Here is a 26,026-nt window from a genome sequence, read left to right as displayed (position 1 = left end):
AAATGTGCGTTGACCACTGGGTCGAGCCAGCTGAGAGTGAGGAGGTTGTGCGGTGAGCTGTGGGTGAAATGTTTACACTCGGGGGAATCCAAGGACGAACAAACGTAGTTTCTCCCTCCTGTCGGTGCTCCAAGACTCTGCAGACCCACACCATGGCTCTCTTCAGACTTGCTCATCCTGTAACCCATATGGCAATGCCCATGAACATCTTGCACACTTTTGCTGATGCAGTATTCCCTCATTATTCGCAAGGGATACGTTCCGGAGATGCTCGTGAACGGCAAATTTCGCGAATAACGATATTGGACTACGGATATCAGTCATGAATGAATATAACACAATTCATTTATAGATTGGCAATGATCTAATAGGTCCACTCTAACTTTAACCCTGTAGGCTTTAAGACCAAGGCATATTCACGACAAGATATCTCAGAACTGGCAGTAAGATTTCCACCTGTGAGCCACAAAAAAGCAAGACTGTTGTAATGGAATAAGGATATCGCACAATATCGGAAGAGGAGAGACCTTCACGCAAATGCACTGTGTTTTGTGCAGTGAATTATTACGCAACTAACAATAACGTGCGACTTTTAACGTCCCGGGAAGAACTGCACATTTCGCAGTACAGCTACTTAAAAAAAGAGGATCCTGGGAAAAAAACACGACAGGTGGCAACCACTAGCTTATAGAGTCTGAACATCTTCTTGGTTCTTTCGGAAAAGTCACCTGGTCTTCACCTGAGGACGGCTGTTTGCGTTGTGGCCGAAACGTCGTGAGAATTATTTTATTATGTTTTATTTTTATTATTTTATTATTTCCCTTCTACGTGACTTTACCGAAAGAACCAAGAAGACGAATCCCTGCAGTCACGAAAGCTTTAAATCGAAAAAGAAAAAGAGTCTGAACAGTTTCGTGGGAAGTGCACCCCACCGTAGGCTTTTGCCACGAGTCTCCTTCTGGTGGCACGGCGAGGAGAGCTGTGAGAGCTGAGAGGGCTGCAGTGGGCTGCTGGATTCGAGGACCACGACCCTGATGAGAACGTGTGTCAAACATCATCATCATCATCACCATCATTGTCATCATCATCATCAGCCACTTTCGGTCCACTGTTGAACGAATGCTTCTCGAACCGACCTGTGGTCAATTATAATGGCAATTGCAAATAGGTAATTCGCTACACTCCTGACCTAAAGAACCACAGCAAAGCACATTTTAACCTCATGGCAGGACCCTGGAGTTCCGAATAAACGGAAGTCAAAATCGTAATTAATTAATTTATTTTTGGCGACTCCGTCCCACCGTGCACATAAACGCCGCGACCCGCCTGGCACGGATCATTCTGTTGTCATGTCGTTCAAGCGCATCGAGGACGAATGCGCAGAAGAGCTGAACAAGCGAAACTTTGAATCGCGCATCGTGTAGAGCTCGTCGAGAGGAATAGATCGCCGTATCGTTCGCCTTCAACGGACTTAAAATGACGTCGCAACGCAGTTTACGCGAGAGCCGGGGGCTTATGGGACCCCGGGGTCGCGCCATAAGGTTCATTTCACCAAAACCAACATGCACCACACAGGCATTGCAATCCTACCTGAACCTTCCAGGCTCCGTGAATGGGTTGGTAACGCTCAGCGTCATCGTCTGCTGTTGGTAACATGGCCCCGCACACTTGGACACTCCCTGTTGAAATGAACCAACCGCAGCCATCACCAGCATGAAGAACATAACCTTAGTAAGTCAGACGAGGTTGTATAGGGACTTTTAGTTTTAAGTGAGATCTGGTGGCATATGTAATGCCGTGCGGGTCATAAGGGTTATTTGACCACACTTTACTAAGCTATATAGCCCTTTTTCAGAAGCGACCTGGCCACAAATGACAGCTCAACGAAGTGGCTCATCACGTGGAAATGTTATAGCATCCAAATACTCTCAATAAATGTTTCTACACGCGGAGGGAAAAACCGGAGGACCCAGAGAGAAATCTACACGACCACAGGGAGAACATGCAAACTCCAAATATACAGGCAGTAGGGTCGGGATTGAGCCCACGACCTCCGGCATACCAGGCAAGGTAGTTAACACCTTGCCACCACACGTATATATATCAATGAATAATATCAGACTGGAAAAAAACTCATCTCGTCGTCATATTACAGTCATTGCACTAAAATCAGGTCTGTCCAGGTTGATGACCCAGGAAATATTTCCACACCCGGCACACAGTATCCAGTATACATCTCGCAATGGCCGTAGCTATATAGTCACGGGCCAACTCCAGTCTTCCAGTGGACCCAGAAATTATTAAGTGAACATTTAAAGCCATGAATACAATGAATCATTTGTACTCAAACTGTGTATGTAAATTTAACACGTAGGCTTTCGCGACCAATATTATTCACAATCAACGTTTTTGGGTTTAGATCGCGTTATATATAAATGTGTCGTAACCCTCCACCACCCGACATGGCCAATCAGTAAAAAAGTGTCACGTTGACAAAAGATTGGCCGTGTCGGGTGGTGGAGGGTTACGACACATTTATAAATAACGCGATCTAAACCCAAAAACATTGATTATGTGTATGTAAATGTTACACAGGGCAACCTTAATCAGACGGATCGGTCAATTCGGACAAACCTCAGGCTCCAGGGTGGCAAGGCGAGCGTTCAGCGTGAACGCCAGCATGTCCACGCCCGCACCAGCCCGGGGCAGCATCAGCAACACGGCTGCTGCATCATGCAGAAAGCGGCCATGGAATTCCACAGGCACATCCAGACCTCCCCTGCTCATAGCGTCAGATGGTGACATTAAAGAAATAGTCAAGGGAATGCGCCCGAGATTGAGCAACGAAACCAGCTGGTGTGCAGGTGCTAGGTAGATCTTGAGAGATGATGACGGCTTGTGGAAACCTTCATCCAGCAGTGGATTAAATTCAATCGTATTTTTTTGCATTATTTTCTTGTTTGGCATGTCAGCTTAGTAAATCCTGTTTTCCGCACTGTAAAATTGGCCTTCATGCATAAATTGTTAATAACATTCGATTCTTAGACACACGATTCAATGCACTTATCGTGAGCTTATGAATTGGCTTTAATAGATAAATCGACGCATCACTATGAGTCTAGCACGTATGTAGTTGTGCTTGCAAATTCACTTGGCAGGGAGGATGTAGTTTTCTCCTTTGGGGAATCTGAATTGCGACGCATCTTCTCCGATGATTACGGCGCGGTACTGCAGAGGCTTGGAGCTTGGGTTGGACACCCTGATCTGCAGTCCAATGAGAGGCACAACTACCATTGCTCACGCAAATCACACCAATATGACTCCTACTCATGGGCGGAGTTTGTGGGGGGCAAGGGGGGGGCACGGAGGTGGGGCCAACACCTCCTCCAAACTGGACACCTTTATAAATACATTTTCAGTAGTTTGCAATTAAGAGTAAAAATAACTAAATTAATTATATGCACTTGCGATTCCTAATGTGAGGGACAAAGCGATTCCCTGCCACCCCCCTCCCCCCCAAATACAGAAGTCAAACTCTGCCTATGCTCCCACTCAATCTGAATGTATCCGAACAATGAGACGTGGATTGCTCTGCGGTTTTCTCCAGGCGGTGTGTCCCACTGCTACTTTGAAATATTTTCGTAAATATTAGTTCATGGAGAATGGGCTTTAAGACATGCTGTTGGCAAACAAGGGAAGCCTTACACGCAAAAGAGACAAAGATCCCCGCCCGTGTAGCCAGCACAGGCTGTTATCGAAGGTGTTGTTAGCGAGCCCTATAATGTGGCTGGGATGTCTCAAAATATTGATCTCGAGAAAATTGTGACCAATTGTCGGCCAGGATTTTACAACTCACACAAGCATAGACATGTGGCTTTATTTATATTTGGGTTTGCATATTTGTGTGAGTTTACATGTTTGCTGTAGACCGAAGTTGACTTCTGCACAAATAGGAACTTATTTTATTGACCTTGGAGGGTCGAAGGGCTAAGTCAAGCCCCTACTAGGTTTGTGAACTGGCAACCTTCCGATTGCGATTTTACATATTTCTATTTGAGCTGTTATGCTTGTGGTGATGTACAGACTGACCTGCCGGGTGACTGGGGCATGCAGTGCTGCTGGAAAGTTCACAGAGCGGTGTGGGGAGTAGTGAGGCAGAGCCCTGAACAGCTCCACGCACACAATGAGCATCTGCACGGGGTTTGGGTCCGTAATCTCTATGGCCTGGTGGCACGAGAGATATAAACACACGCACGTAAATATCACAAAGGCAACATACCACAGAACAACCTCATTTTAAATGTTACGCTATTCTAACGGGAATATTACACTTCGCTTGTTTAAAAAATAAAACATTGTACAAATGTTCAAATGTGTACAATTGTACAAATGTTATTTACTGTGATTAGATTTTCCCCAATGAGCCTATTGTTGCATCGGAGGATTTCAGCAGATGGCGGATAAAGAAGTTCTTGCCATCGCCAGAAATGTTGTCTAAAATTTGATTTTCCTATTTGTTATCGACGAATGTGTTATTTTTGTTAATTGTAACATTAGCAATGCATTTGCATACACTTTGCGTGAATGGAAAACATTCATTCTCACACGCGGGAATCGATGCATGATCTTTAACAAATTAATATCAATAGTATTCAACAAATTCATATTATTCTTGGTTCTTTCGGTAAAGTCACGTAGAAGGGAAATAATAAAATAATATAAATATAAAAAAATACAACAAAATAAAAAACAAGAAAAAATGTAAAAAATTCATATTATTATTCAACAAACCGATGCACCATTACACCGCTAGTAGAGGCTGCACAACAGCAAAATAACATTGCCATGCATCGTTGAGTCAGCCAATGTGATGTGGCGTGTGTGTGTAAACCTGAATGTCGAGTGCCAGGCCCGTGACGTGCAGGGCAGACACGAGCACCAGGGCATTGTGCAGGTACTGCTCAGGACTGCAGGGATGAGGCTGCAGGCGGTTCAAGTGGCTCAGTATCTATCGATGGACACGAACAAGCAAGTTACCGTTCAATCTAGATTTGAAGTTTTCGTGACTGCAGGGATCCATACTCTTTGGTTATTTCGGTAAAGTCACGTAGGTAGAAAATAAAATAAATTAAATCACGACGTTTCGGCCGCAACACAAGCGTCCGTAATCAGGTGGTTTACTTTATACCTACGTGACGTTACCGAAAGAATCAAAGAGTATCAAGTTACCGTTGTCTCCAATGTAAAACAATCATCATCGCGATCCATGGGGACATAGCCCGTAGGTGTCCACTGCACATTGCGGCATTTGTTTCCACTTTTCTCTGCCTTGTGTACATGAACCTACAATGTAATGAGCAGCGATCTAATAATGTTAAGATTTCTATCACATCGATGTGGGTGTGTGTCCAACCAGATAGGGGCAGTAGGAGGCAAGCACCGCTGCGAGCACCAGCCCGTCCATCAAGTCGTAGTCAAAGTTCACCACCCACCGTGCTGACGGGGGGTCATCTGAGGACAGAGGGGATTGAGGGGCATCACAGCAACAAGGATATCATCACTCAGATTCCACAGCTCTTAGAGCAGGGCTGGGGAACCTTTTCCTTACGAACATGAGCTGAGCTTCACATTAAACACACACCTCAGTCAATTCTGCCACTTGTGGTAATTGGAGGAGGCCAGTGCAGCAAAATGTGTTGTTGTACTGTTTTTATATGCTCTAACATCTACACTACCTGCCTTCACAAAAACACACCGACCGGCATGGCAAAGTGCGGTGAAACAACCCCCATTACCCACACAGCATGGGGAGGCCTTCGTCCCTTAGTAGGTTGACAAAGGGGCAGTAAGACCTATTCACTTATTGAACTGGGGAAGGTCCCATTCTTTTGCTTACCTGGAGAGCAGATGAGCATGCGCGATGCATGGTAGTGGTGGTTTAGCCAGGACAAGAGCAACCTCTCGCTGGAAGAATAAAAATTGCTACTCAAAGGTGCCACCGCCAGGAGCGGTGGCTGAGCCATTGTACGGTTTTCTGTCGGTAGTGCTTTGTTGACCGCTTCAGTCGTTACACGCGACAGCACAAACACCTGTTCACCCGCACAAACACACACACACCCACACAGATTCCTCTATTAAATCGACATTGGGAAGTCGAGAGAAGTGCTGTTAAGATAAGAATTTGTATTTATAGGATGCTTGAAAAACGTCAGCAACTCAAAGCGTCCAACATCAAATCTCATCCTAAACATCTTAGTGCCCTGCTGTAGTTTAGCCAAGACGATTGCCGGTGGCAGACGTCCCAATGTGGCACAAGGTGCACGCAGCACCGGCCTACAAGTGGGCATTCGTTTTCCAGTAGGGGGCGATGTTGCTCTGTGATTTCCACAATTAAATACTTTGTGTAACTTTTCAAATTTGGACCCTGACGCTGGCAATCATGGCCCTTTCTACCTTTCACTGTGAAGCAGCCAACAGATTCTTATGCTAAATGCACCCGCAGTATTAACCAGGGCAGCAGCTGGGCTCAGACCACAAACGTTAACTTTACTAATTTGGCTTATAGTCTTTAGTGCCACTTATCCACACTACCATGTGCAATAGCTTGGCACGTGATGCGAGTCCTGTTTCAAAATGATACACTATATGGGCATAGTCCAGCACCAGTGATGATTCTCAGTGTTCTCCCAGCTAGCTGTCTGCTGAAGGAACAGAACAAGTCTGGCACATGTGTTACTTTTTTGAGGTGATCAATGCATACGGTACACGAGCATGCCCAACAACTCACCTTAAAAATCTGCAGGAGAACGTCGGTCCATGCACGCTCACTCACATTCTCAAAGTCACTCTCCGCCAACTCTGTGGCTATGGAACCGCACTCGCTTTCTTCATTTTCAATTCCACGTTTCCCGTTTTCCTTCTGTGGAAAGAAATGGGATCATTTTCATAAAATAGGCCATTCAAACTTTGTCAATTACACTTTTACTTACCAAACAGCACGGGTGATGGAGTGAACATTAAAATAGAGTCTTTTGTTCTCGGTGTGTTGTCACTTCGTGCATTCGCAATGGAATGATGCTGCAAGCACATCGTACCAGCAGACTGTGCCAGCAGTAGTAGTCATCCGCGTGGAGTAGATGCTCAGGCTTCACATTTGGCAAACACGCTCCCTGACCCCTGTACAACACAGAGCACATTATTCGCGTGAAATGTATTTAAATCCTTTATATTAAGTTCACTTGCTTGCTTGCTTGCGCGCTTACGACCGTGCAAATCTTTCGGTCGTGTTTTAACCCACTTCCCGTGATCCAATCGAGCTGACATTTTGCACACAGACTCGTTGTGCGTGATAATTTCCTTTCGTGAAATTTTTTTTCCAAAATGTTACACTTTTTAGGAAAAAATAAATTATATTTAATTACCAATTGCTTAATGGTGGCAGGCAATCATCTGACCCATAGGTGGCAGCCATCTCAAGTCAGAGGACGATAGGACTCTAGCCGCCTCGCATATAAAGGATTTATAGTGAAAAACTTTGTTTTTACGGGTTAATTTTTTTAAGATACCAGGTTTTATTAGTTTACTTTAGTTTACAGCTGTTTATCCATCCACGGCTGGACGAAGGCCTCAACACGCTGTGTCAGTCACGGGGGTTGTTTGACCATACTTCACTACTCTGGTTAGTACCCGTCTGGTTCAGGACTGGTTCAGATATCACTCACCACTGATGCTAACCGTGACCGCAAATCAAACTCAGGTCACCGGCTTCAGAGCGAACTTTGCAAATCACTGCACTCATGCGCTACCCCTGAAATCAATAACAATATTTGACTGCTGGAAATTTCCACCTGATAAGCCACTTCGCTGAGCTATCATTTGTGGCCAGGTCGCTTCAGGGCCTTTCCTGGTAGGATAAAAAATAGTTTAGTTTTATTCGTATATATGTTTTTTAAAGTGATCTGTTTACCTTTCCTGCATTTTGCACTCCTATCGAGTTTTCATATTGTTTGTTGTTGTAATGTTCTGACCCGCCCCTACTGGACATCTGTGAAGAAGAGCTCTGTAGCTCATCGGATTCCTCAAGTATAAACTAAACATTCTGATTCTGAAAACCCGCGTACAAACTCAGCAGGGAAGACACAGCGAACTCCGCCGGCACGGACGCCGATTTCCGGCCGCCCATCACCTGAGAAACTCGAGCAGCGTCGCGTGCTGCCAGTGCAGCTGCACGGCCCTGTCCGCGACGTCCCCTGGCACCGACTGGCTGACGGGCACGCCGGGCAGTGCCCGCCCGCACAGGTGCGCCAGCATGTCGTAGAGCGTACGGCCGCCCTTACGCAGCACCCACGGCGTGGCCGGGGCGGCGGCCCTCGCTGGCGCGGAGGGCGGCCGGGAGCTCTGCTGGCGGCTACGGGGCCGAGGTGACCCGTAGGCGCTGCGGGGCCCCGTGCCTGATGGCGGGGCGCTAGCGAGGCCCTTGGAGCCACCGCCGACACCGCCTCTTTTGCGATCAGATGAGGAGACTAATATTTTTCCGATGGCGCTGTCAGAGAAATATGCAATGAAGTGTTGTTTTATTACCGCTACGACTACTAACAATGGTAAAAATGTAACCGTGCAGAAGTGAACGTGCTTTGATAAATGGTTGCGTTTATCACACACCAAACTGAATGGTTACAAGTAGTTTTTTGACGTGTGCAGATTTGTATCTTTGATTAAATGAGAAATGTAATAATCATCTCCATCATTACTCCTCAGCCAACGATGTAGAGGCGTTCAAATACAATTCTGCTTTCCCCATCGTTTCTCCGCATTGTATCAGTGGGGTTAAGTAAAAGAGCATCACATTGCACTGTGTGACAGCTCCCATTGCTTGCGGGGGTCACCTGCGCAATTGCTGCGGTCCAGAGAGGTGGTGGGTTCCACCAGGCCACCCGAAGCGGCTGAACCAGCGGGTCACGGCAGCCTGGGCCCGCCGGTAAAAGGAGATATCGTCGATGCACTGAGACTCCGCAAAGGGAGGAGCCGCCGGCTCCTGGCCCTCGCTGTTGGCCACGCTGACGGACGTCAGGTCTGTTGAGTGACAGCGAATCATCGATATTGCAAGATTTGAAGCTTTCGTGACTGTAAGGATTCATATTCTTAGGTTTTTTCGGTAAAGTCACGTAAGTAAAATTTTTTAATTAATAAAAGTATTTATTAAAGTCTCACGAACAGACAAATTCAGTCTCTTGCAATATCCTATTCTTAGGTTTTTTCGGTAAAGTCACGTAGGTAAAAAAATTTAAATGAAATTAATAAATACTTTTATTAATATTAATTTAAATTTTTCTCTTGCAATATCCTATTTCTAGGTTTTTTCGGTAAAGTCACGTAGGTAAAAAAATAAAATTACATTAATAAATACTTTTATTAATTTAAATTTTATTTTTTCTCTTGCAATATCCTATTCTTAGGTTTATTCGGTAAAGTCATGTAGGTAAAAAATTAAAATTAATAAAAGTATTTATTAATTAAAATTTGTAAAAGTATTTATTACTTTAATTAAAATTTTTTACCTACGTGACTTTACCGAAAAAACCTAGAATAGGATATTGCAAAAAATTTAAATTAAATTAATAAATACTTTTATTAATATAATTTAAATTTTTTACCTACGTGATTTTACCGAAAAAACCTAAGAATAGTATATTGCAAGAGACTGAATTTGTCTGTTCATGAGGCAGTCCGCTGTTAGTCGCAGTGCCAACTAGTTCTTTACACAATGTAGAGTAAGGGCGCATTTAGACCAGAAAGAAGTGCAAGCCTATGGTACTGATGATAAGCTCTGGATAACTTATGAGCTTTGTTCGAGGTTAAAATAAAAAAAAAACGAGAATGAACATTTTCAGCACGCCACTCTTATTAGTTTTTACAAATGTATACCTCTCTTCTGATCCCCTCAAATGTTTTCAGTTGAGAATTGGAAAGACTTTTGTAGAATGAAGAAAAATGCAGTTAATATGCGATGGACACACTGAATATTAGGGAGAATTTTAGCTGGTGAAATATGATGGGCATTTGCCGGTCCACATAAAACGGTGCATTTGGACATCCAGGAGAAGTTACTGAAACAGACGCAGGTCGTCTGCTACAAATAAACTTGAAAGACCATTTGACATCACGCTGTTGAAACTGGCTAAGAGCTGGGGCGAAAGAGACATGTGGAACAGACAATATAAAAAAATAGATGGAACAATTTAAATTACTCAATTCTGCATTGACGGATGTTGCTTTACCTGTCAGTGAGTTGTAGATCGTGCTGGTGGGGCAGGAGAAGTGGGAGCTGGATGAGGAGACATTCGAGTCTTGCTGAGCAGACACGCAGCTCCTCAGCATGGCTGCCCGCTCCCCTCCCTCCACTGCGAAGACAAAGATCCCCCATATAGCCTTCATCAGACTGTTAGGGCAAGTGCTGTTAGCGAGCACCGATGAAGGTCGGCACGGTACACGGGGGGTTGGGTGGCCAGCACCACGCCCGGCCACCTTTGTTTCCTCAGTAGCAAGTTTTTTTTTACACATCACACTAAGCACTCATTTGAGGCTGCACACACGAAGACAAACACAAAGACAAGATCAAATACTATTTGTGAAGCCGACATAGATTGGAAGTGGTAGAGCGGTAGCGTAGTAGTCAGAGCACTGCGCTCTGAACCTGGTAGACTCAGCTCAATTTACACCCACCACTAATATCTAACATCAGTGCCCATTAACATATGAACTGGTCCTGGGCCCTTACCCACTTCATCGACCTGCACTGTCCAGCACGGTAAAGTGTGGTGCAAAGCTCCGATGATTCGACACGGTGTAGATGGGCCGTCATTCAGCATTGCATTGACAAAGGGCTCTAAGTTATTTTACAAATTGTTGGGGCAAGTGCTTTAAGCCATCACCTACTAAGGCTGACATGGTACGCAATGGGGTAGTGTGGCTAGTACTGCACCGACCCCCTGTGTCTATCTCCCCATTGCTGCTGTGTACACACCATAACATATCAGGCCAAGCCAACCTGGGAAGGCCGAGACCCATCGCTGATAACACTCGCCACTAATGTTGGCGTTAGCTAGGAGTCAATCTCAAGTCTCTAGGTTTGTAGTGTATCATGCTAACCAAGGTAACAGCACTTCCCTAACAAATCAAGTTCAAGTTCATTTATTAAGTATAGCCCTGTGAGCCATTCGGCTCTTGAATCGGGTGCAACCGCAACAACAAAAAACATGAACAAAAAAACATTTTAAAGTGACTATGCGCAAACAGAAAATCCAAGAAAAGACAGCAAAATATTGCAGAAAAAAATCACCGTACACCAACGCTGTGTGCAAAAATCCCAGTGGGATGCAAGTCAAACAACAACAACAACCACAAGACAACTTAGATTAAGGCCATCAGTCTAACTCTGTACTACAACAAACAAACATGGCTAAACCAATACACTTTTCGAAATCACCAAAATAAAGCCATGAAAGCAATGAAAAATCAATCATAGGAACTGTGACGGAATTTTCACGAGGCGTCGTGAGTCTTACTAGGTCTACTCGGCACAAACACGCTTGGATTGCGATTACACCGTTGGCACATTGCTTGCACCTTTCATTTTACATAATATGACCAACATTGTCCTCACCTTCTTCCAGCACCACGTGATGATTGTTGCGATGAAGGGCCAGGAATGGGTAGAGAGTCAGCAGACAGTTGTCAGCACATACCGTTACTGGAAGCTCAAACCTGTAATGTGGCACACGAACACGCTGGAGATACACCGACTCCCAAAAGCAGCATTCAAATGGTGGCTAGTACGGAAAGACATGCATGATGGGGGTGACCATAAGGGACACTCATAAATGTCAGTAGTCCGTGAGTTCACCAATAGGCCAGTTTTCATGGAGTGAATGGTTTAATAATCCCTGCTGCTTAGCAAGTCATACATTGAATTGACAAAGTAAACACAAAACTAAATCTAAATGTTTCCATGCAGAAACAGGAGATTAGGTTGTACTCGATTCTGTTTACAAACATTGGGCAGTAGTGGTAATTCCTAATTTGAGGGTCAGCCTCCTCATAGGACAACCAGTTGCTTTTCTACAAAGTGGTATTCTATTTGCATCATTTGATTATTTTGAAAGCCTACATATAAAATTGGTGTTCCATTTATCAACCGCAGAGGGATGATGGTCTACGTCAATCCTTGCTAAGGATTTGGGCTGAAGAAAGTTCAGCAATGGAACATGAGATCACAGTAAAGGATTGCGACTTGACCCTCGCAGATTATCTCTGAAACAACATTCTTGTCTAAATGCGTTTAGGCCTCCCACCTGGTTCAAGGACACTGAACAAAATGAGTGAATGAAGTGCATCCACCGAAATTCACCTTCTTCCCAACGAGTCGTGGAACACAATGGTGGTAGACAGGCTGAGGGGCTTGGGGCATTGGAAGGCCAGGCGGCAGGGCAACGGGGAACCAGGCTGCCCGTACTCAGAGGGGCCCAACTTTCGTCCAGAGGGGAAGCTTATGGAGAAGGGAGTCAACTTCTCCCCAAGCTCTCCTTCCACCTCTGGCAGATCCACATCCAGCGTAACCCAGCTGCACACAGCATATGGGAGACATTTTTCATATCCAGTACCAATTTAGGTTGTCTCTGTTATATTTCGATTTAAAGCTTTCGTGACTGCAGCGATTCATATTGTTGGTTCTTTCGGTAAAGTCACGTAGAAGGGAAATAACAAAATAATAATAATAATATTATTATTATTTCCCTTCTACGTGACTTTCCCTTCTACTTTACCGAAAGAACCAAGAATATGTCTCTGTTATGTTTTCTGGTTGTACCGTGTGTTGTTCAGTATTTAGCACGGTTGGCACCTCTAACAAGCCTCGTAGCATTTGAAGTTTGACGTGTATTGTGCACCCACCTGGTATTATGTCTGCTGACTATGCAAAACTCAGCCGACACCTCCGTGTCCAGAGGCGTAGGTCCCAGAGTGATGGAGTTCGGGTGAAACGCGAGGGTCGGGGTGGGGAGGACGCCTTTCAGCGAGATGACACGGTATGGCTCGCTGTCGTTCCTCACGCCCTCGCCGGATACCAGCAGAGGGATGCGGGCGTGGAACGTGCCAGCTGACCCTACGCGGCCAAGGGAGGGAGAGAGAGAGAGAGCCACATAACCCCACTCGCTGATCCATGCACTTTCAAGTCGAGTTTCAGGTTTATTTTGTTTCACGAGGTGCGAACCCAAGAGACCAGGATTGATCTCATTTGCAAAAGTGTGCTAGGTCACCAATATGAAGCAATCTGAACATATTAAATAAATTTCGATTTAAAGCTTTCGTGACTGCAGGGATTCATCTTCTTGGTTCTTTCTGTAAAGTCACGTAGAAGGGAAATAATAAAATAATAAAATTTAAGTCTAATAAAATAAAATAATTCTTACGACGTTTCGGCCACAGCGCAAGCAGCCGTCCTCAGGTGAAGAACAGGTCTGTCAGACAGACAGCGTCTGAATTCACTGAATTATTCACCTGAGGACGGCTGCTTGCGTTGTGGCCGAAACGTCGTGAGAATGATTTGATTTGATTATGTTTTATTTTATTATTTTGTTATTTCCCTTCTACGTGACTTTACCGAAAGAACCAAGAAGATATTAAATACAGTACAGCAACGTTACAAATAGAAATACGTGCAAAAAACACCTTTGTTCGAAATTAAAATGTAAAATATTGCACAGACATTAGTCACTGTTACGTAATAAATGATGTGTTGCGTAAGTTGGCTCGGGATGTGTGAACACCCACTTGGACAGAAGCAGAAGGTGATGGAGACATTTTCCTTCAGACCCAGGGAGCCTTCACTCTGGAAAACCTTAAACGAATCCTCACTGAGTGTCCTCAGGTCAAACTTCCATTGCAGAGACGTGTTGCTAAGGTTCTGGATCTGTACGCTCTGTGGCAAAATAAACGCAGGAATGACTGCATGTCAAAGAAGTGCACATCCACTTGTACAGAGCGGTAAAGTGTTAATTATATTGGGTGCAGGAGATACACGGCGTTGGCAATCACGTGGAGGCATTAATGTTTGTACACTTTGATTGTTACATCATGGGACCTCTTTTGCCAGTACCAAAATATACTAATAGGGTTTTTCCCCTTTTTTCTGGCAACAAAACTGACACCTTTTGCAAGGAATCATGTCTACATTAACCACAATACCTGCAGTATTGTGGTTAATGTAGACAGTTTTGTTGCCAGAAAAAAAGGGAAAAACCCTATTAGTATACTTTGATTGTTGTTAATTTCAAAGGGATTTTGTTTTTAACAGCAGCACTAAATTACCTACTTTTGAAAGTGTACGTGCAGCACGTGAAGAAGGGAAACAGATGGGCAATTATATTCTTTGGGTCTTTCGGTAAAGTCACGTAGAACAAAACAAAATAACAAAAAACTACGACATTTCGATTGCTTGTGTTGCGATCGAAACGTCGTGGTTTTTTGTAAAAAAAAATTGCTTTACGTGACTTTACCGAAAGACCCAAAGAATATGAATTCCTGCAGTCACGAAAGCTTTAAGTGAAGATGGGCAATTGCCAAAAACGTCACTCATGAGATATTTTTCTTTTTAAGGCGGTGTTGTTGACAAATGTGTCCAGTTTCGTGTTGATTGTACTTTTGGAAGTGTTGTCACTGGGTCTATAAAGTTCACTTTACAGAAGATGATGCTTTTTAGTAATGTCATATATATAATTGCGTAGTTTGTGAATCAAATTATTTACGCAGTAATACATGTTTGTACTTGGGATGTGTTCCGGATTTTTATATTTATCAGACAAGATCCAATAATCGGGCCTAGATACCAAATTTCGGATGATCCAAATAGATATTTTCATCTCAAATTGATATGCAAGCATGACGTCACATTACATCACACATGTCACTTCTGCGCTTTTCCTACCAAATGTTCTGACACTCAGCATCAAGTGACATCGCTTTTGTTAACATGAAGATACATTATATTATTATATCTGAACATGTGAAAAGGATATGAAATTGTCCTTAAATATTGTAAAAATAAAAAAAAAATTACCTGGAAACTCATATTAATTTTTTTAAGTGGATGTAGCATATTATATATTGTATTGTATTATGTGTTTATACACTATGTAAAAAGTAAACTGCATTATACATTGCAATATGTATTCCCTTCAGGAAGGTAGATTGTGTATCGATTTAAAGCTTTCGTGACTGCAGGGATTCATCTTTTTGGTTCTTTCGGTAAAGTCACGTAGAAGGGAAATATTAAAATAATAAAAATTAAACATAATAAAATACAATTCTCACGACGTTTTGGCCACAACGCAAGCAGCCGTCCTCAGGTGAAGAACAGGGCTGTCGGAAAAACAGCGCCCGAACAGCCCTGTTCTTCACCTGAGGACGGCTGCTTGCGTTGTGGCCGAAACGTCGTGAGAATTTTATTTAATTAGGTATTATATTTATTATTTTATTATTTCCCTTCTACGTGACTTTACCGAAAGAACCAAGAAGATGAAAGTAGATTGTGTAGTTTAGCATTTGTGTTTTAAGGCTATATGAAGCTACGTGCAGAAAGTACCTGAATGGTAAGAGACTCGGGAGACACGCCGAGCCCGATGTAGTTGGATGGCAAATAAAACTCCAGGCTGCTCTCAGATATCAGCAGCAGTGGCCGTAGAGCTAAAAGCAGGCCCACAAAACACAATGCATTACCGGCAACGCTTCAGCACGTGTCCAAACTCACATGTTCATATGATGAATGTGCAACCAGCATGTATGTATGTATGTTGAACTTCTTTCACACCGTAAGTAGCCCACGTGCTAATGATATGAATGTGATTTGTAATAGAATAACAGGTACATGTTCAACCGCTTTTTTCAATACACTGCTCGTTGAGGACCTCGCCACAATGTGTAGGTCGTGCAGTTTATTTGAGCATACTTCAATGTGCCTGGTCAGTGCAGGTTGGTAAATGAAAGAAGCATATACCAACTCACGATGCAGCAAATGCCATTGCTGTACTGTACTTCTAAGCTCCCCCCAATCTATGCTCACCATCTTCACCAACCCACACTGACCAGCATGATCCAGTATGGTCGAATTTTGACCCCACAACCTCTCCCAGCAGTGAATTGACCAGGGGCAGTTTCTTCATTAGGGCGATTGGGCGACGCACCACCAATGTCATTCAACCACAGAGTCACGCTAGCCGTCACTGTGCCTCTGGATATAGTCCAATCAGCGTCATGCTACGTTCTGTGGAGTACCGCCTCTTTTTGGGCGATTTCCCTCCAGCTGAGAATCGCCCCATGTGGTCCCATAGACTTACATTCAAAGATGTCTTTTTTCGAAAGGCGGGCGCTGCAATGCATTCTCTATGGCTTCCGGGAGGGCTCGCACTAACGTGCTTACGTCATCATACGTAAGCACGTTTCAGTCAACAATGTTATTTGTCGCCACCTAGTGGAATCTTTAACAAAAGAAACTAAGTGGATTGTAATAATAGTGAGATAGAAACAAACAAGATGTATTGTAAGAGTCACTTTATTTTTCATTAATATTAAAGAAGTGAAGTTGCCTTTACATGCTTAAGCTGTTAATTTATCCATTGCATGGGAGGACCTTATCCTTATCAATCATCCAGACATTTGCCCCCCCTGAGAGATTTTGCAGGAGCCGCCACTGGAATTGACCAATGGCTGTATATGTACATTATTAGCGTATTGCTCTAATTAGTACTCTTAGGTTTTTTCGGTGAAGTCACGTAGGTAAAACATAAATAATAACGTGACTTTACCGGAAAAAATAAATAAACCTAAGAGTATGAATCCTTGCAGTCACGAAAGCTTCAAATCTAGAATTAATACTCTAATTAGTATTGCAATCATTATTGCCCGCACCTCCGATTTAGCTACGTACGGTGCGAAAGAAGTTAAACATACGTACAGCCTGCAAACCACCTCTACGATCACGACGCTCTTGATAGCCGTACCAATAGCATGGACCTTGCTCGCCGGGGTGATGGGATCGCATGACGCAGGGCGCGGGGTGCGGATGTGCTGGGTGGAGGGGCTGGGGGGCACGGTGCTTGGTGCGGGCGAGGGAGCCACCAAGCCGTTCAGATGCATGGGCAGGCGGAAGTCATAAGCTGCCACCTGTAGCAGAGGCAATAGACGGGGGAGGCCCTCGCGTAAGACACAGTGCGACGCTATTCTCAAACAAACATTGGGGGAAGAGGGTGCTTATATCCATCGGTAGTATTGACCCAGTGATGACTACATTCAATAAAACACAAGGGAACTAAAATTAAATGTGTGTTTACACATCTAAACGCTCATTCATTGGCCGATAAAACCTTAATTTATAGAGGACCGCAGAGCTTGGAGGGGGGGGGGGGTGACGTGCCGGCTCACTGCCCAGCACTCTTTCTCGCTTGCCTGTGGTTCCTCGTGCCTCCGACTCATTCTCTCTCTTTGAGAGTGAGTTGGCCGCTACAGTGGCGAGATGTTAATTACCTCGCCTGGTAAATAAGAGGTTGTGGGTTCGATCCCGACCCTGGGGCCTGTATATTTGTAGTTTGTGTGTTCTCCCTTTAGTTGCGTGGATTTTTCTCCAGATCCTCCGGTTTTTCCTCCACATTTAAAAACATGAGTTTAGAGTATTTGGTTGATATAAATTTCCATTAATGAGCTACTTCATTGAACTATCATTTGTGACCAGGTCGTTTCTGAAAAAGAGCTGTAGAGCTCAATGGTTCTTACCTGGTAAAATAAAAAAATGTTTAGTTGAGTTATTTAAAAAAATTTGTTATCGCAATTTAGAATACTGAACAATTATACTCTTAGGTTTGTTTCGGTAAAGTCACGTAGGTAAAAAAATAATAAAATTAAAATTAATAAAAGTAATAATAAAAATAAAATAATAAATCACGACGTTTCGGAGGCAACACAAGTCCCCGTCATCAGGTGGGACCGTCACAGCTAGATTTACTGTATCAAGTGAGGCCTCCGAAACGTCGTGAATTATTATATTATTTTTATTATTACTTTTATTAATTTTAATTTTATTATTTTTTTACCTACGTGATTTTACCGAAAAAAACCTAAGAGTATGAATCCTTGCAGTCACAAAAGCTTCAAATCTAGAATTACTGAACAATTGTTTTGTGGCATTTGAAAAAACTAGTAGTGCTTAAAAGTTTTGAGGGGCTTTTAGAGCTTTCCAATTGTATGCATGGCCTTTCTTAAGTTCTTCTGATTCCCTCTCACATGCCAAACGCTCATTAATGGGATTAGCCAAACATCCTCATCCGGGACCCTCCTTAAAAAGAGACTTGAGACTCAGGGAGACTTTATTGAAACATCTACATTGTACACTCTATGTAAAAACACAAAGTATATATACATCAATATGATAGAATAACATTAAAGAATTTCAAATACGTATCATAAATGCCAAACAGTATCACAATATGGAACATAACCTGTCCAGTACAAAACTTGGACCATCTCAGTTTGAGAAATGAATGCTTGATTAAGAGATTATGATAAATGTGCCAAGCGTGTGAGTCTCACAATGATCTGAATGCACGGCACCTGAGCGTAAGGCCAGCACTGGAGGAAGTTTGTAAACGGTCAGGATTCCTTCCTTGTGCTCTATTTATTTTCCTTATGACCCTATACACTGCACGTGTCTCACGTTGCCGTTTGTATTTTGAGATACATTTTTGGAAGTGACAAACAAAGACAAAGATCCCCACCTTAACAGACTGTTGTGGCAAGTGCTGTTAGCGAGAAACCTATGAAGGCCGGCACGGCACACGAGGGAGTGGTTGGCCAGTACCACGCCTGGTCGGTTTTGTCTCGCAAGTGGCGATGTTTACACACCGCAACAGGTACTCATTTAAGGCTGATTCGGTGAGGAAAGGCCCAGGACCGGTTTAGATAATAGTTTACTCTTGATGGCCGTGATCTCCCCACGAGCGATAGGCACATTTAGAAATGCAATGATGATGATGTGAGTGGTACCTCTGTTGGTGTGAAGTTCAGAGAGCAGCCAACAGTCTGTCCAGCGTCGACTTCAAGTGAGTATAGCCCTGGAAAATCTTCTTTCAGACACGCTTCAAATAGAACCGTACCATGGAAATTACAAACGTTGAAATGTTATTCTGTTTCTATAACCATGGTTTTCCGTGTTCTATTTCTATAAGAAAGCCAAGCTCGGAAGGCTACTACACATTTCTCATTCACAGCTCAGCTCACTTCATTGTAAACGGAACACGTGTCTTCCCTTGTGATTCTTGACAGGGGATTGCATTTTGACGCTCTAAACATCCACATTGTGCTGCAAACATCATCATACTATCGCCAAAAGTATGCAACAATATTATAGGATTCAGACTTCATACGTGACGGCACAAACTTGTGAAGCGCACCTGCATGCTGATTGTGAGTGAGTGCGAGTTTAAAGTCCGGACGAGCTGATAGGTCGATCTCCGTCTGCACACAGCATCGAGTCGGATTTCTGAGTGTGAACGGAAGAGAGCGGCTTGAACCAACGTAGACCCCGTCAAACCGCAGCGCTTTCTGCACGCACGAGACACAGGGGCACTCGGTTAGTAACACATTGTCCTGCGGAGGGAGCTGCTGGTAGGAACGTTGGGTTGCTCGGTCAATGACCAGGGTCAATGGCGGCGTGGTGTATTCCGCAAATATGCCCCACTGTGAGGGCGGGCACAAGCCGGCGTGAGTAGGTTAAACGTTGAGTTTTGTAAGGGCACCACGGGGTGAGCAGCCCCTCCCCACCCAGCCCCACCCTCTCCACCCAACCCTGGTTCATTTCTAAAATGATGACATTGAATGATCGAAGTGGGCAGGGGCGTTACTATGCTGTCCATGGTTTGATATTGATGATCGTAGCTGGACTGTGGGCTACTGGAAACAATGAGTGAAAGACTTTAACTCGAAATGACCAAACTACTGCATGCGAGTGATACACATGGTCAGTGCAGTAATTATGCAGTAGTTCTCATAAAGTAACTGCAGATAGAATAATTGTGCAAAGTGAATGGCTCCGCTGTAATGTATTTATAATTATAGAAGAGACAAGGCATATTCATTACATATTATATTTTCATATGGACCTAATCGACGTAACATTTTTCTCAATCAGCAGAATAAGCAGCAACTTACAACGTTAATTTCCAGGGCTGGGGGTTCCACAGAACCCGTGATCCTCAGCTCCTGGTTTTTACCTCCTCGAAATGCCACCTGTAATAAGCAGCAGCAGCAGCAGATACATTACATGTTCACTCCTTCTAGATCAATTCTATTGTTACAACTCTAAGCAGCAGAGGTGGGACAAAGTCATTGTTATGCAAGTCCAAGTCGAGTCGCAAGTCATCAAATTCATGACTCGAGTCTGACTCGAGTCCAAGTCACATGACTCGAGTCCACACCTCTGCTAAGCAGAGAGGCAGTTTGTTAATTTAATATCCATTAAATTTTGACTTCGAACTTTTGTGACTGCAGGAATTCATATTCTTTGGTTCTTTCGGTAAAGTCACGTAGATAGAAAAATAATAATAAAAATAAAGTGAATAAAAATAATAAAAATTAGATACAAATAAAAAAACACTAATGTAGACTGTAGTCGGGTTCTTAATCGGAGTGTACTGGCAATCTATAATGTAGACTGTAGCCTAGTTTTTACGTTTGGTGAGTGTATTGATAGTCTATATTGTAGACTGTAGCAATGGTTATTAAGCTGGGTGAGTGTACTGGCAGTCTATAATGAAACTGTAGCCTGGTTCTTAACCTTGGTGAGTGTACTGGCAATCTATAATGTAGACTGTAGCCTGGTTTTGAAGCTAGTGAGCGTATTGGCAGTCTATAATGTAGACTGTAGCAATGGCTATTAAACTGAGTGAGCGTACTGGCAGTCTATAATGCAGACTTATTCTGGTTCTTTCAGTAATAAAAATGAGAATAAAAATAAAAAACAAAAACCACGACGTTTCGATCGCAACACAAGCGGTCGTCATCAGGAAAAGGGGGATTAGCCTCTAAAGGCAAACTGTTTATAAAGGTTTAGACTGCCAGTACACTCACCAAACTTAATTACCAGGCTACAGTCTACATTATAGATTGCCATTACACTCACTCTGATTAAGAACCAGGCTACAATCTACATTAGTGTTTTTAGTTTTTTTTATTTGTATCTTATTTTTATTTTTTCATTCAATAAATTTTTTATTATGTGACTTTACCGAAAGAACCAAAGAATATCAATATCCATTATTTTAACTGGGAAATTATCATTATCTGTGGCCAGGTGGCACTGGGGTTAGAGTGTTAAACTTACAAATGTAACTGTTCGAATGCAATTCTTTAGTCAACACAGCACATCATCCCTTTGGAGATCAATAAACTGAGTACCCATTTAAAGGAAGTCAACAGTGGGTGTCCTATGCAGATTGGGCTCCCACACTAGAATGTGTAAAATCCAAAATTTACTCAGAGTGCTACGATAGCACTCATCATAGCATGGAGACAATTTGGCAGCCACATTATGTCCCCACGAACAGCACTTGCCTCTCCAGCCTAGATGGTTAGTTGTACATCTTAGCCCTTTCACTGCGAAAAGGAAGACACGATGTCGTGGTGGTATGATAGAGTCACACACAAACATGCAGTCTGCTGCAACCATTTCCCAACCCCCTTTGATCGACACACCTGAACCTTGGTGTCAAATGTGACAAGAGTGCTGGGAGTGAGGCAGACAGCCAACTCCGTCTCTCCACCCACGGCCACCACCCCTTCCTCTGGCATGATGGACAGCCCAGGCAACGGGCTGGGGTCTAGAACCTGAGGGGAACGACATTGTCAAGACCTGGTTACAGACTTGCACAGAATATGTTAAATATGTAATATGAGGATGCACCCGGGGGAAACTAGCGATGGTGATAGGCTCTGCCGGCCTCAGCCCGCAGCCAATGGGACGTCGAGCCAGGGGCGTAGCCCTGGGGCTGCATAGCAACATCTAGAAGGTTCCAGGGGAGAGGCTTATGATTGGCTGCGTGGCATTACGTGAGCCAGGTGATATAAGGGGTGGAGAGAGACAGTTCGTGGTCAGTGTGAAGAGCTTCGAGGAGAGACCACATCTGTGCCTCCGGCACGCCAGCGGCCACGTGGCAGGCCGGAGGCTGTCTCCCGAACGCCGTTAGCCAGCGGTGTGAGGGAGCGAGGAAAGCGAGCGAACGCCACGCTCGAGTAACGGGAGTAACGGGAGTAACGGGAAAAAGGAACCCAGCGGTGTGAGAGAGCTGTGTAAAGGAAGAACGAATAAAGACAAGACAAGAGAATACGATATCGTCCGGAGTGGGTTTATTACAAATACGCAGAATCAGTTCGTGGGACATTGCATCACCAGAATATGTGCAGCCACTGTAATAAGATTACATAGGGCAGGTGCAAGTAATATTCTTACTCGGTATGTGATAAGCACTCATTAACAGAGCTGACCACACATGACCAAACAGGATCACAGAGCTTGGGCAAATTGTTGCCAGCGATTCTGGCTGCCTTCCCGCCCGTCTGTGGTTTACTCCGCCTCTGAGAGTGAATGAAAACTGTGCGTGTTACAAATACTAAATTTTATAAACTCTTAATTACTCATGCTTTATCCACCCAGCGGTTTTATGAACGGTCACCATTTTACATTCGAAATCAATGAAAGGGCAATTATGTTGCGTCTCGGTTTTGCGGTCTCATTTGTATGGATTCTCATTTATTCATGGTCATTTGTAAAGTTGTGTCCGCTCTATTAGCCGATATGTTTCATTTGCATAACATTGGCATATGAAAGTTATTCAGTATTTCTGGACATTTGTCAGCCCAATACATCCATAAATCCCCAACAGTCGATTTTTACACACGGAAATTGACGCATATATCGTGAGTGTAAAAATCTATATTAACCACTTAATCGATGAATTGTTACATTGCTAATTAATAAATCTAGATTTTAAGCTTTCGTGACTGCAAGGATTCATACTCTTTGGTTTTTTCGGTAAAGTCACGTAGGTAAAAAATAAAATAAAATAAATGAAAAGAAATGAAAATAACTAAATTAAATCACGACGTTTCGGAGGCAACACAAGCTTCCGTCTTCGCTGTACTACAGCGACTCTGGCTATAACGGTTCCACCTGAAGACGGAAACTTGTGTTGCCTCCGAAACGTCGTGATTTAAATTAGTTATTTTCATTTATTTCAATTTATTATTTTATTTTTTACCTACGTGACTTTCCTGAAAAAAACCAAAGAGTAATTAAAACTTGTACAATCCGTTTGTCTATCTACTGCTGGATATTGGGGGTTATTTGACCATACTTCACCATGCTGGTCAGTGCAGGTTTGTGAAGGCAGAAAGCAGGGACATGAGATCATATAAGTACAGTACAACAATGGAACTTCCAGTGGCTTGACAAAAGGGCTGTACTTGTACATAATCGTGTTTGAACGAGTTGTAAGCGGGTGTCCCTTGGGTGGACGAAAGATGCAACTGCACATTGTACCTGAAAGTAGGCATGCTGTTGCCCCATGTTGCGTAAAAATACGCTCCGCACAGTTGTGATGTTGAGCGGCACAGATCCAAGCACCACCCGCTGGTCCACACACTGCACGCTCACCGCGCCAATCTGCACAATACCATTGAGAGTATTATTATGTTCTTGGTTCTTTCAGTAAAGTCACGTAGAAGGGAAATAATAAAATAATACAAATAAAACAATAAAATAATTCTCACGACGTTTTGGCCACAACGCAAGCAGCCGTCCTCAGGTGAAGACCAGGTCTGTCGGAAAGACAGCGTCTGAATTCAGACGCAGGTCTGTCGGAATGACAGCGTCGTGAGAATTATTTTATTATGTTTTATTTTTATTATTTTATTATTTCCCTTCTACGTGACTTTACCGAAAGAACCAAGAAGATGAATCCCTGCAGTCACGAAAGCTTTAAATCGAAAGTATTATTATGACCAAGCATTTCCCGTCCTCTTCAAGAACAATTGCCATACCTGTATTACTTACACGTGCAGCGTTAACTGCTCCATGACAATGCATTAAAACTGCCACTGGTAAAGCTATAATACTGTAGTATAAATCACAGTCATGTGGGTCTTGTTGATGACGACATATGCAGCGCTGCTTAACAGTAAAGCAGTATGAAAAGCCAAGGCTGAGCTAACACAGATTCACAATAGAATCACAAGAGAATGCCATCCTACTGCACATATCATACACGTCCTTCTCCCAAACATCCGATTAGCACGGGTGGATATGTATGGTGCGAAAGAAGGTCAACATACATACATGGCAGAAAACCTGTTAAAATCTAACTCAAGTGAATGAAGATTTTCTTACATGAGAATGACCCGTAGAAGAATCGCAGTTCCAAGAGGAATTTGACTCGTAGGAAGTGAATTCAATTCCTGCATATTCAGCACTCGGTCTTAGTAGAAGTAAGGGATAGGGACATCGTACCTGTGCCTGACACTTGAGTCGAAGGGAGTTTCCGTGCTGTATGTTTACAACGAACTCTGCCTGATCGGTGGCCCTGCACGAAGGGTGCCACACCACCTCACACTCCAGCTCGCTGTTCTCCTCCACGCAGCCTGTAACACACACGTCACAGTGTGCCAGCAAAGCACATGGCAATTCGGGACAAATGCTTCTTCGCCAAGATCTTACCGAGACTTGTGCCACATCACTCACATTTAAGGCCAAGCAACATTGTGCAAATCCACATGAGACTGATTTATAGAAAGTGTCAATACTCAGGAATGCTTAATATTCATAACAGTCAACAATCTGGTGGGACCAACATCAAACATGTTGATCTATAGAAGTGTAACCGTGCACAGCCTTGTAGTGTGACAAGTACCGCTGCGCATTTGCGAGGGATATAACTTCACCGTACCCTTTCCCGTGTGTGCATTGTGGAAGGATTCGGCATTAAGTGCAAAGATGTCATCACGGCGTCATCCAGCCTGAAAGCGTGACATCACTGTGGCGAAGCCATCTACAATGACATCATGCGGATCAGCTTTAAATATGAATCAACGGAGAACCCAACTTCTGGACCATTCCACCAATAAAATCTACCATGAACCGTTGGCGAGATACAGAGCATGACGGACGGACACTTGTGCGTGACAATTATTTTTTATCCATTGGGCTCTCACCCGGATAGGTAAGAGACAGTGAGATGAATGGTGAGCGCAAGTAGCTGAGTGTAATTGAGTGACGTGGTCAGACCAGCAGCGGGCCGCAGGGAGAAGGGCACGCCGAGTTCGCTGGGCACAGGCTCCCAGGAGAAGGAGGCGCGCAGGTTGCGCGGGTTACACAGCCGCACCGATGACCGCACACCCAGCTCGGAGGCCAGGCCCTCGACTGCCGCCACCTTCAGCACGGCGGGACGCAGCTCCAGCTCTAAGGGCACCACCTCTGCCAGCACCACGAGGTGTGACGAGTGGTGCTCGTTCACGCTGTACCAAAACGACCTGCCGAGCGGAAATAGGCCACGTCAAAGAGAGTAATGAGCACCTACACGACTATGTAAAAGCAGTTCTAAAGAAGTTTTCAATCTAGATTTAAAAGTGCGTAGCTCCGGTGGCTTCCTAATTTCGGAAAAATGAGCGTTTCACACGGTCGCAGAAGCACATCTGAAAGCGCGTGATGCAGTGACCTTCTTTGTTTGATGGCTAGTGATGCAGTGACCATCTTTATTTGATGGCTAGCCAGCGCGTTTTCAGATGCCCTTCTGCGGCCGTATGGAACGGTTTTCTTTCCGAAATTAGGAAGCAACTGGAGCAATTAACTTTTAAGGATGACTGCTGTGAGAATGACTGGCGTTCACGTTATGGTTTATGCCCCTTGGCGATGTCATGCCAAGGTTAATCACTTAGC

General features: G+C 43.8%; 1 protein-coding gene across 1 annotated transcript in view; it reads right to left on the bottom strand.

Annotated features, from left to right (window-relative positions):
- The window catches only part of CFAP47 (cilia and flagella associated protein 47), a 72,863-nt gene that overhangs the window by 31,032 nt on the left and 15,805 nt on the right, over positions 1 to 26,026 (bottom strand). Inside the window, exons 15-41 of the mRNA XM_078611400.1 lie at positions 25,376 to 25,620; positions 24,602 to 24,732; positions 23,636 to 23,758; positions 21,793 to 21,924; positions 20,251 to 20,328; positions 19,494 to 19,644; positions 19,087 to 19,178; positions 17,052 to 17,214; positions 15,638 to 15,738; positions 13,828 to 13,975; positions 12,949 to 13,159; positions 12,407 to 12,619; positions 11,663 to 11,763; positions 10,278 to 10,400; positions 8,886 to 9,072; positions 8,186 to 8,542; positions 7,095 to 7,176; positions 6,788 to 6,919; positions 5,897 to 6,089; positions 5,414 to 5,511; positions 4,892 to 5,008; positions 4,090 to 4,224; positions 3,152 to 3,264; positions 2,635 to 2,779; positions 1,591 to 1,679; positions 933 to 1,031; positions 77 to 177 (exon numbers count right to left, since the gene is read on the bottom strand). Of these exons, the coding sequence (XP_078467526.1) occupies positions 77 to 177; positions 933 to 1,031; positions 1,591 to 1,679; positions 2,635 to 2,779; positions 3,152 to 3,264; positions 4,090 to 4,224; positions 4,892 to 5,008; positions 5,414 to 5,511; positions 5,897 to 6,089; positions 6,788 to 6,919; positions 7,095 to 7,176; positions 8,186 to 8,542; positions 8,886 to 9,072; positions 10,278 to 10,400; positions 11,663 to 11,763; positions 12,407 to 12,619; positions 12,949 to 13,159; positions 13,828 to 13,975; positions 15,638 to 15,738; positions 17,052 to 17,214; positions 19,087 to 19,178; positions 19,494 to 19,644; positions 20,251 to 20,328; positions 21,793 to 21,924; positions 23,636 to 23,758; positions 24,602 to 24,732; positions 25,376 to 25,620 (3,860 nt within the window). The remainder of the gene's footprint in view (positions 1 to 76; positions 178 to 932; positions 1,032 to 1,590; positions 1,680 to 2,634; positions 2,780 to 3,151; positions 3,265 to 4,089; positions 4,225 to 4,891; positions 5,009 to 5,413; positions 5,512 to 5,896; positions 6,090 to 6,787; positions 6,920 to 7,094; positions 7,177 to 8,185; positions 8,543 to 8,885; positions 9,073 to 10,277; positions 10,401 to 11,662; positions 11,764 to 12,406; positions 12,620 to 12,948; positions 13,160 to 13,827; positions 13,976 to 15,637; positions 15,739 to 17,051; positions 17,215 to 19,086; positions 19,179 to 19,493; positions 19,645 to 20,250; positions 20,329 to 21,792; positions 21,925 to 23,635; positions 23,759 to 24,601; positions 24,733 to 25,375; positions 25,621 to 26,026) is intronic.

Source organism: Lampetra planeri, chromosome 36 (genome assembly GCF_965212315.1).
Source record: "Lampetra planeri chromosome 36, kcLamPlan1.2.h2, whole genome shotgun sequence".
Taxonomy (NCBI): Eukaryota; Metazoa; Chordata; class Hyperoartia; order Petromyzontiformes; family Petromyzontidae; genus Lampetra; species Lampetra planeri.
The sequence above is the reverse complement of the archived record's forward strand: the minus strand, read 5'-3'. Positions and strand labels throughout refer to the sequence as shown.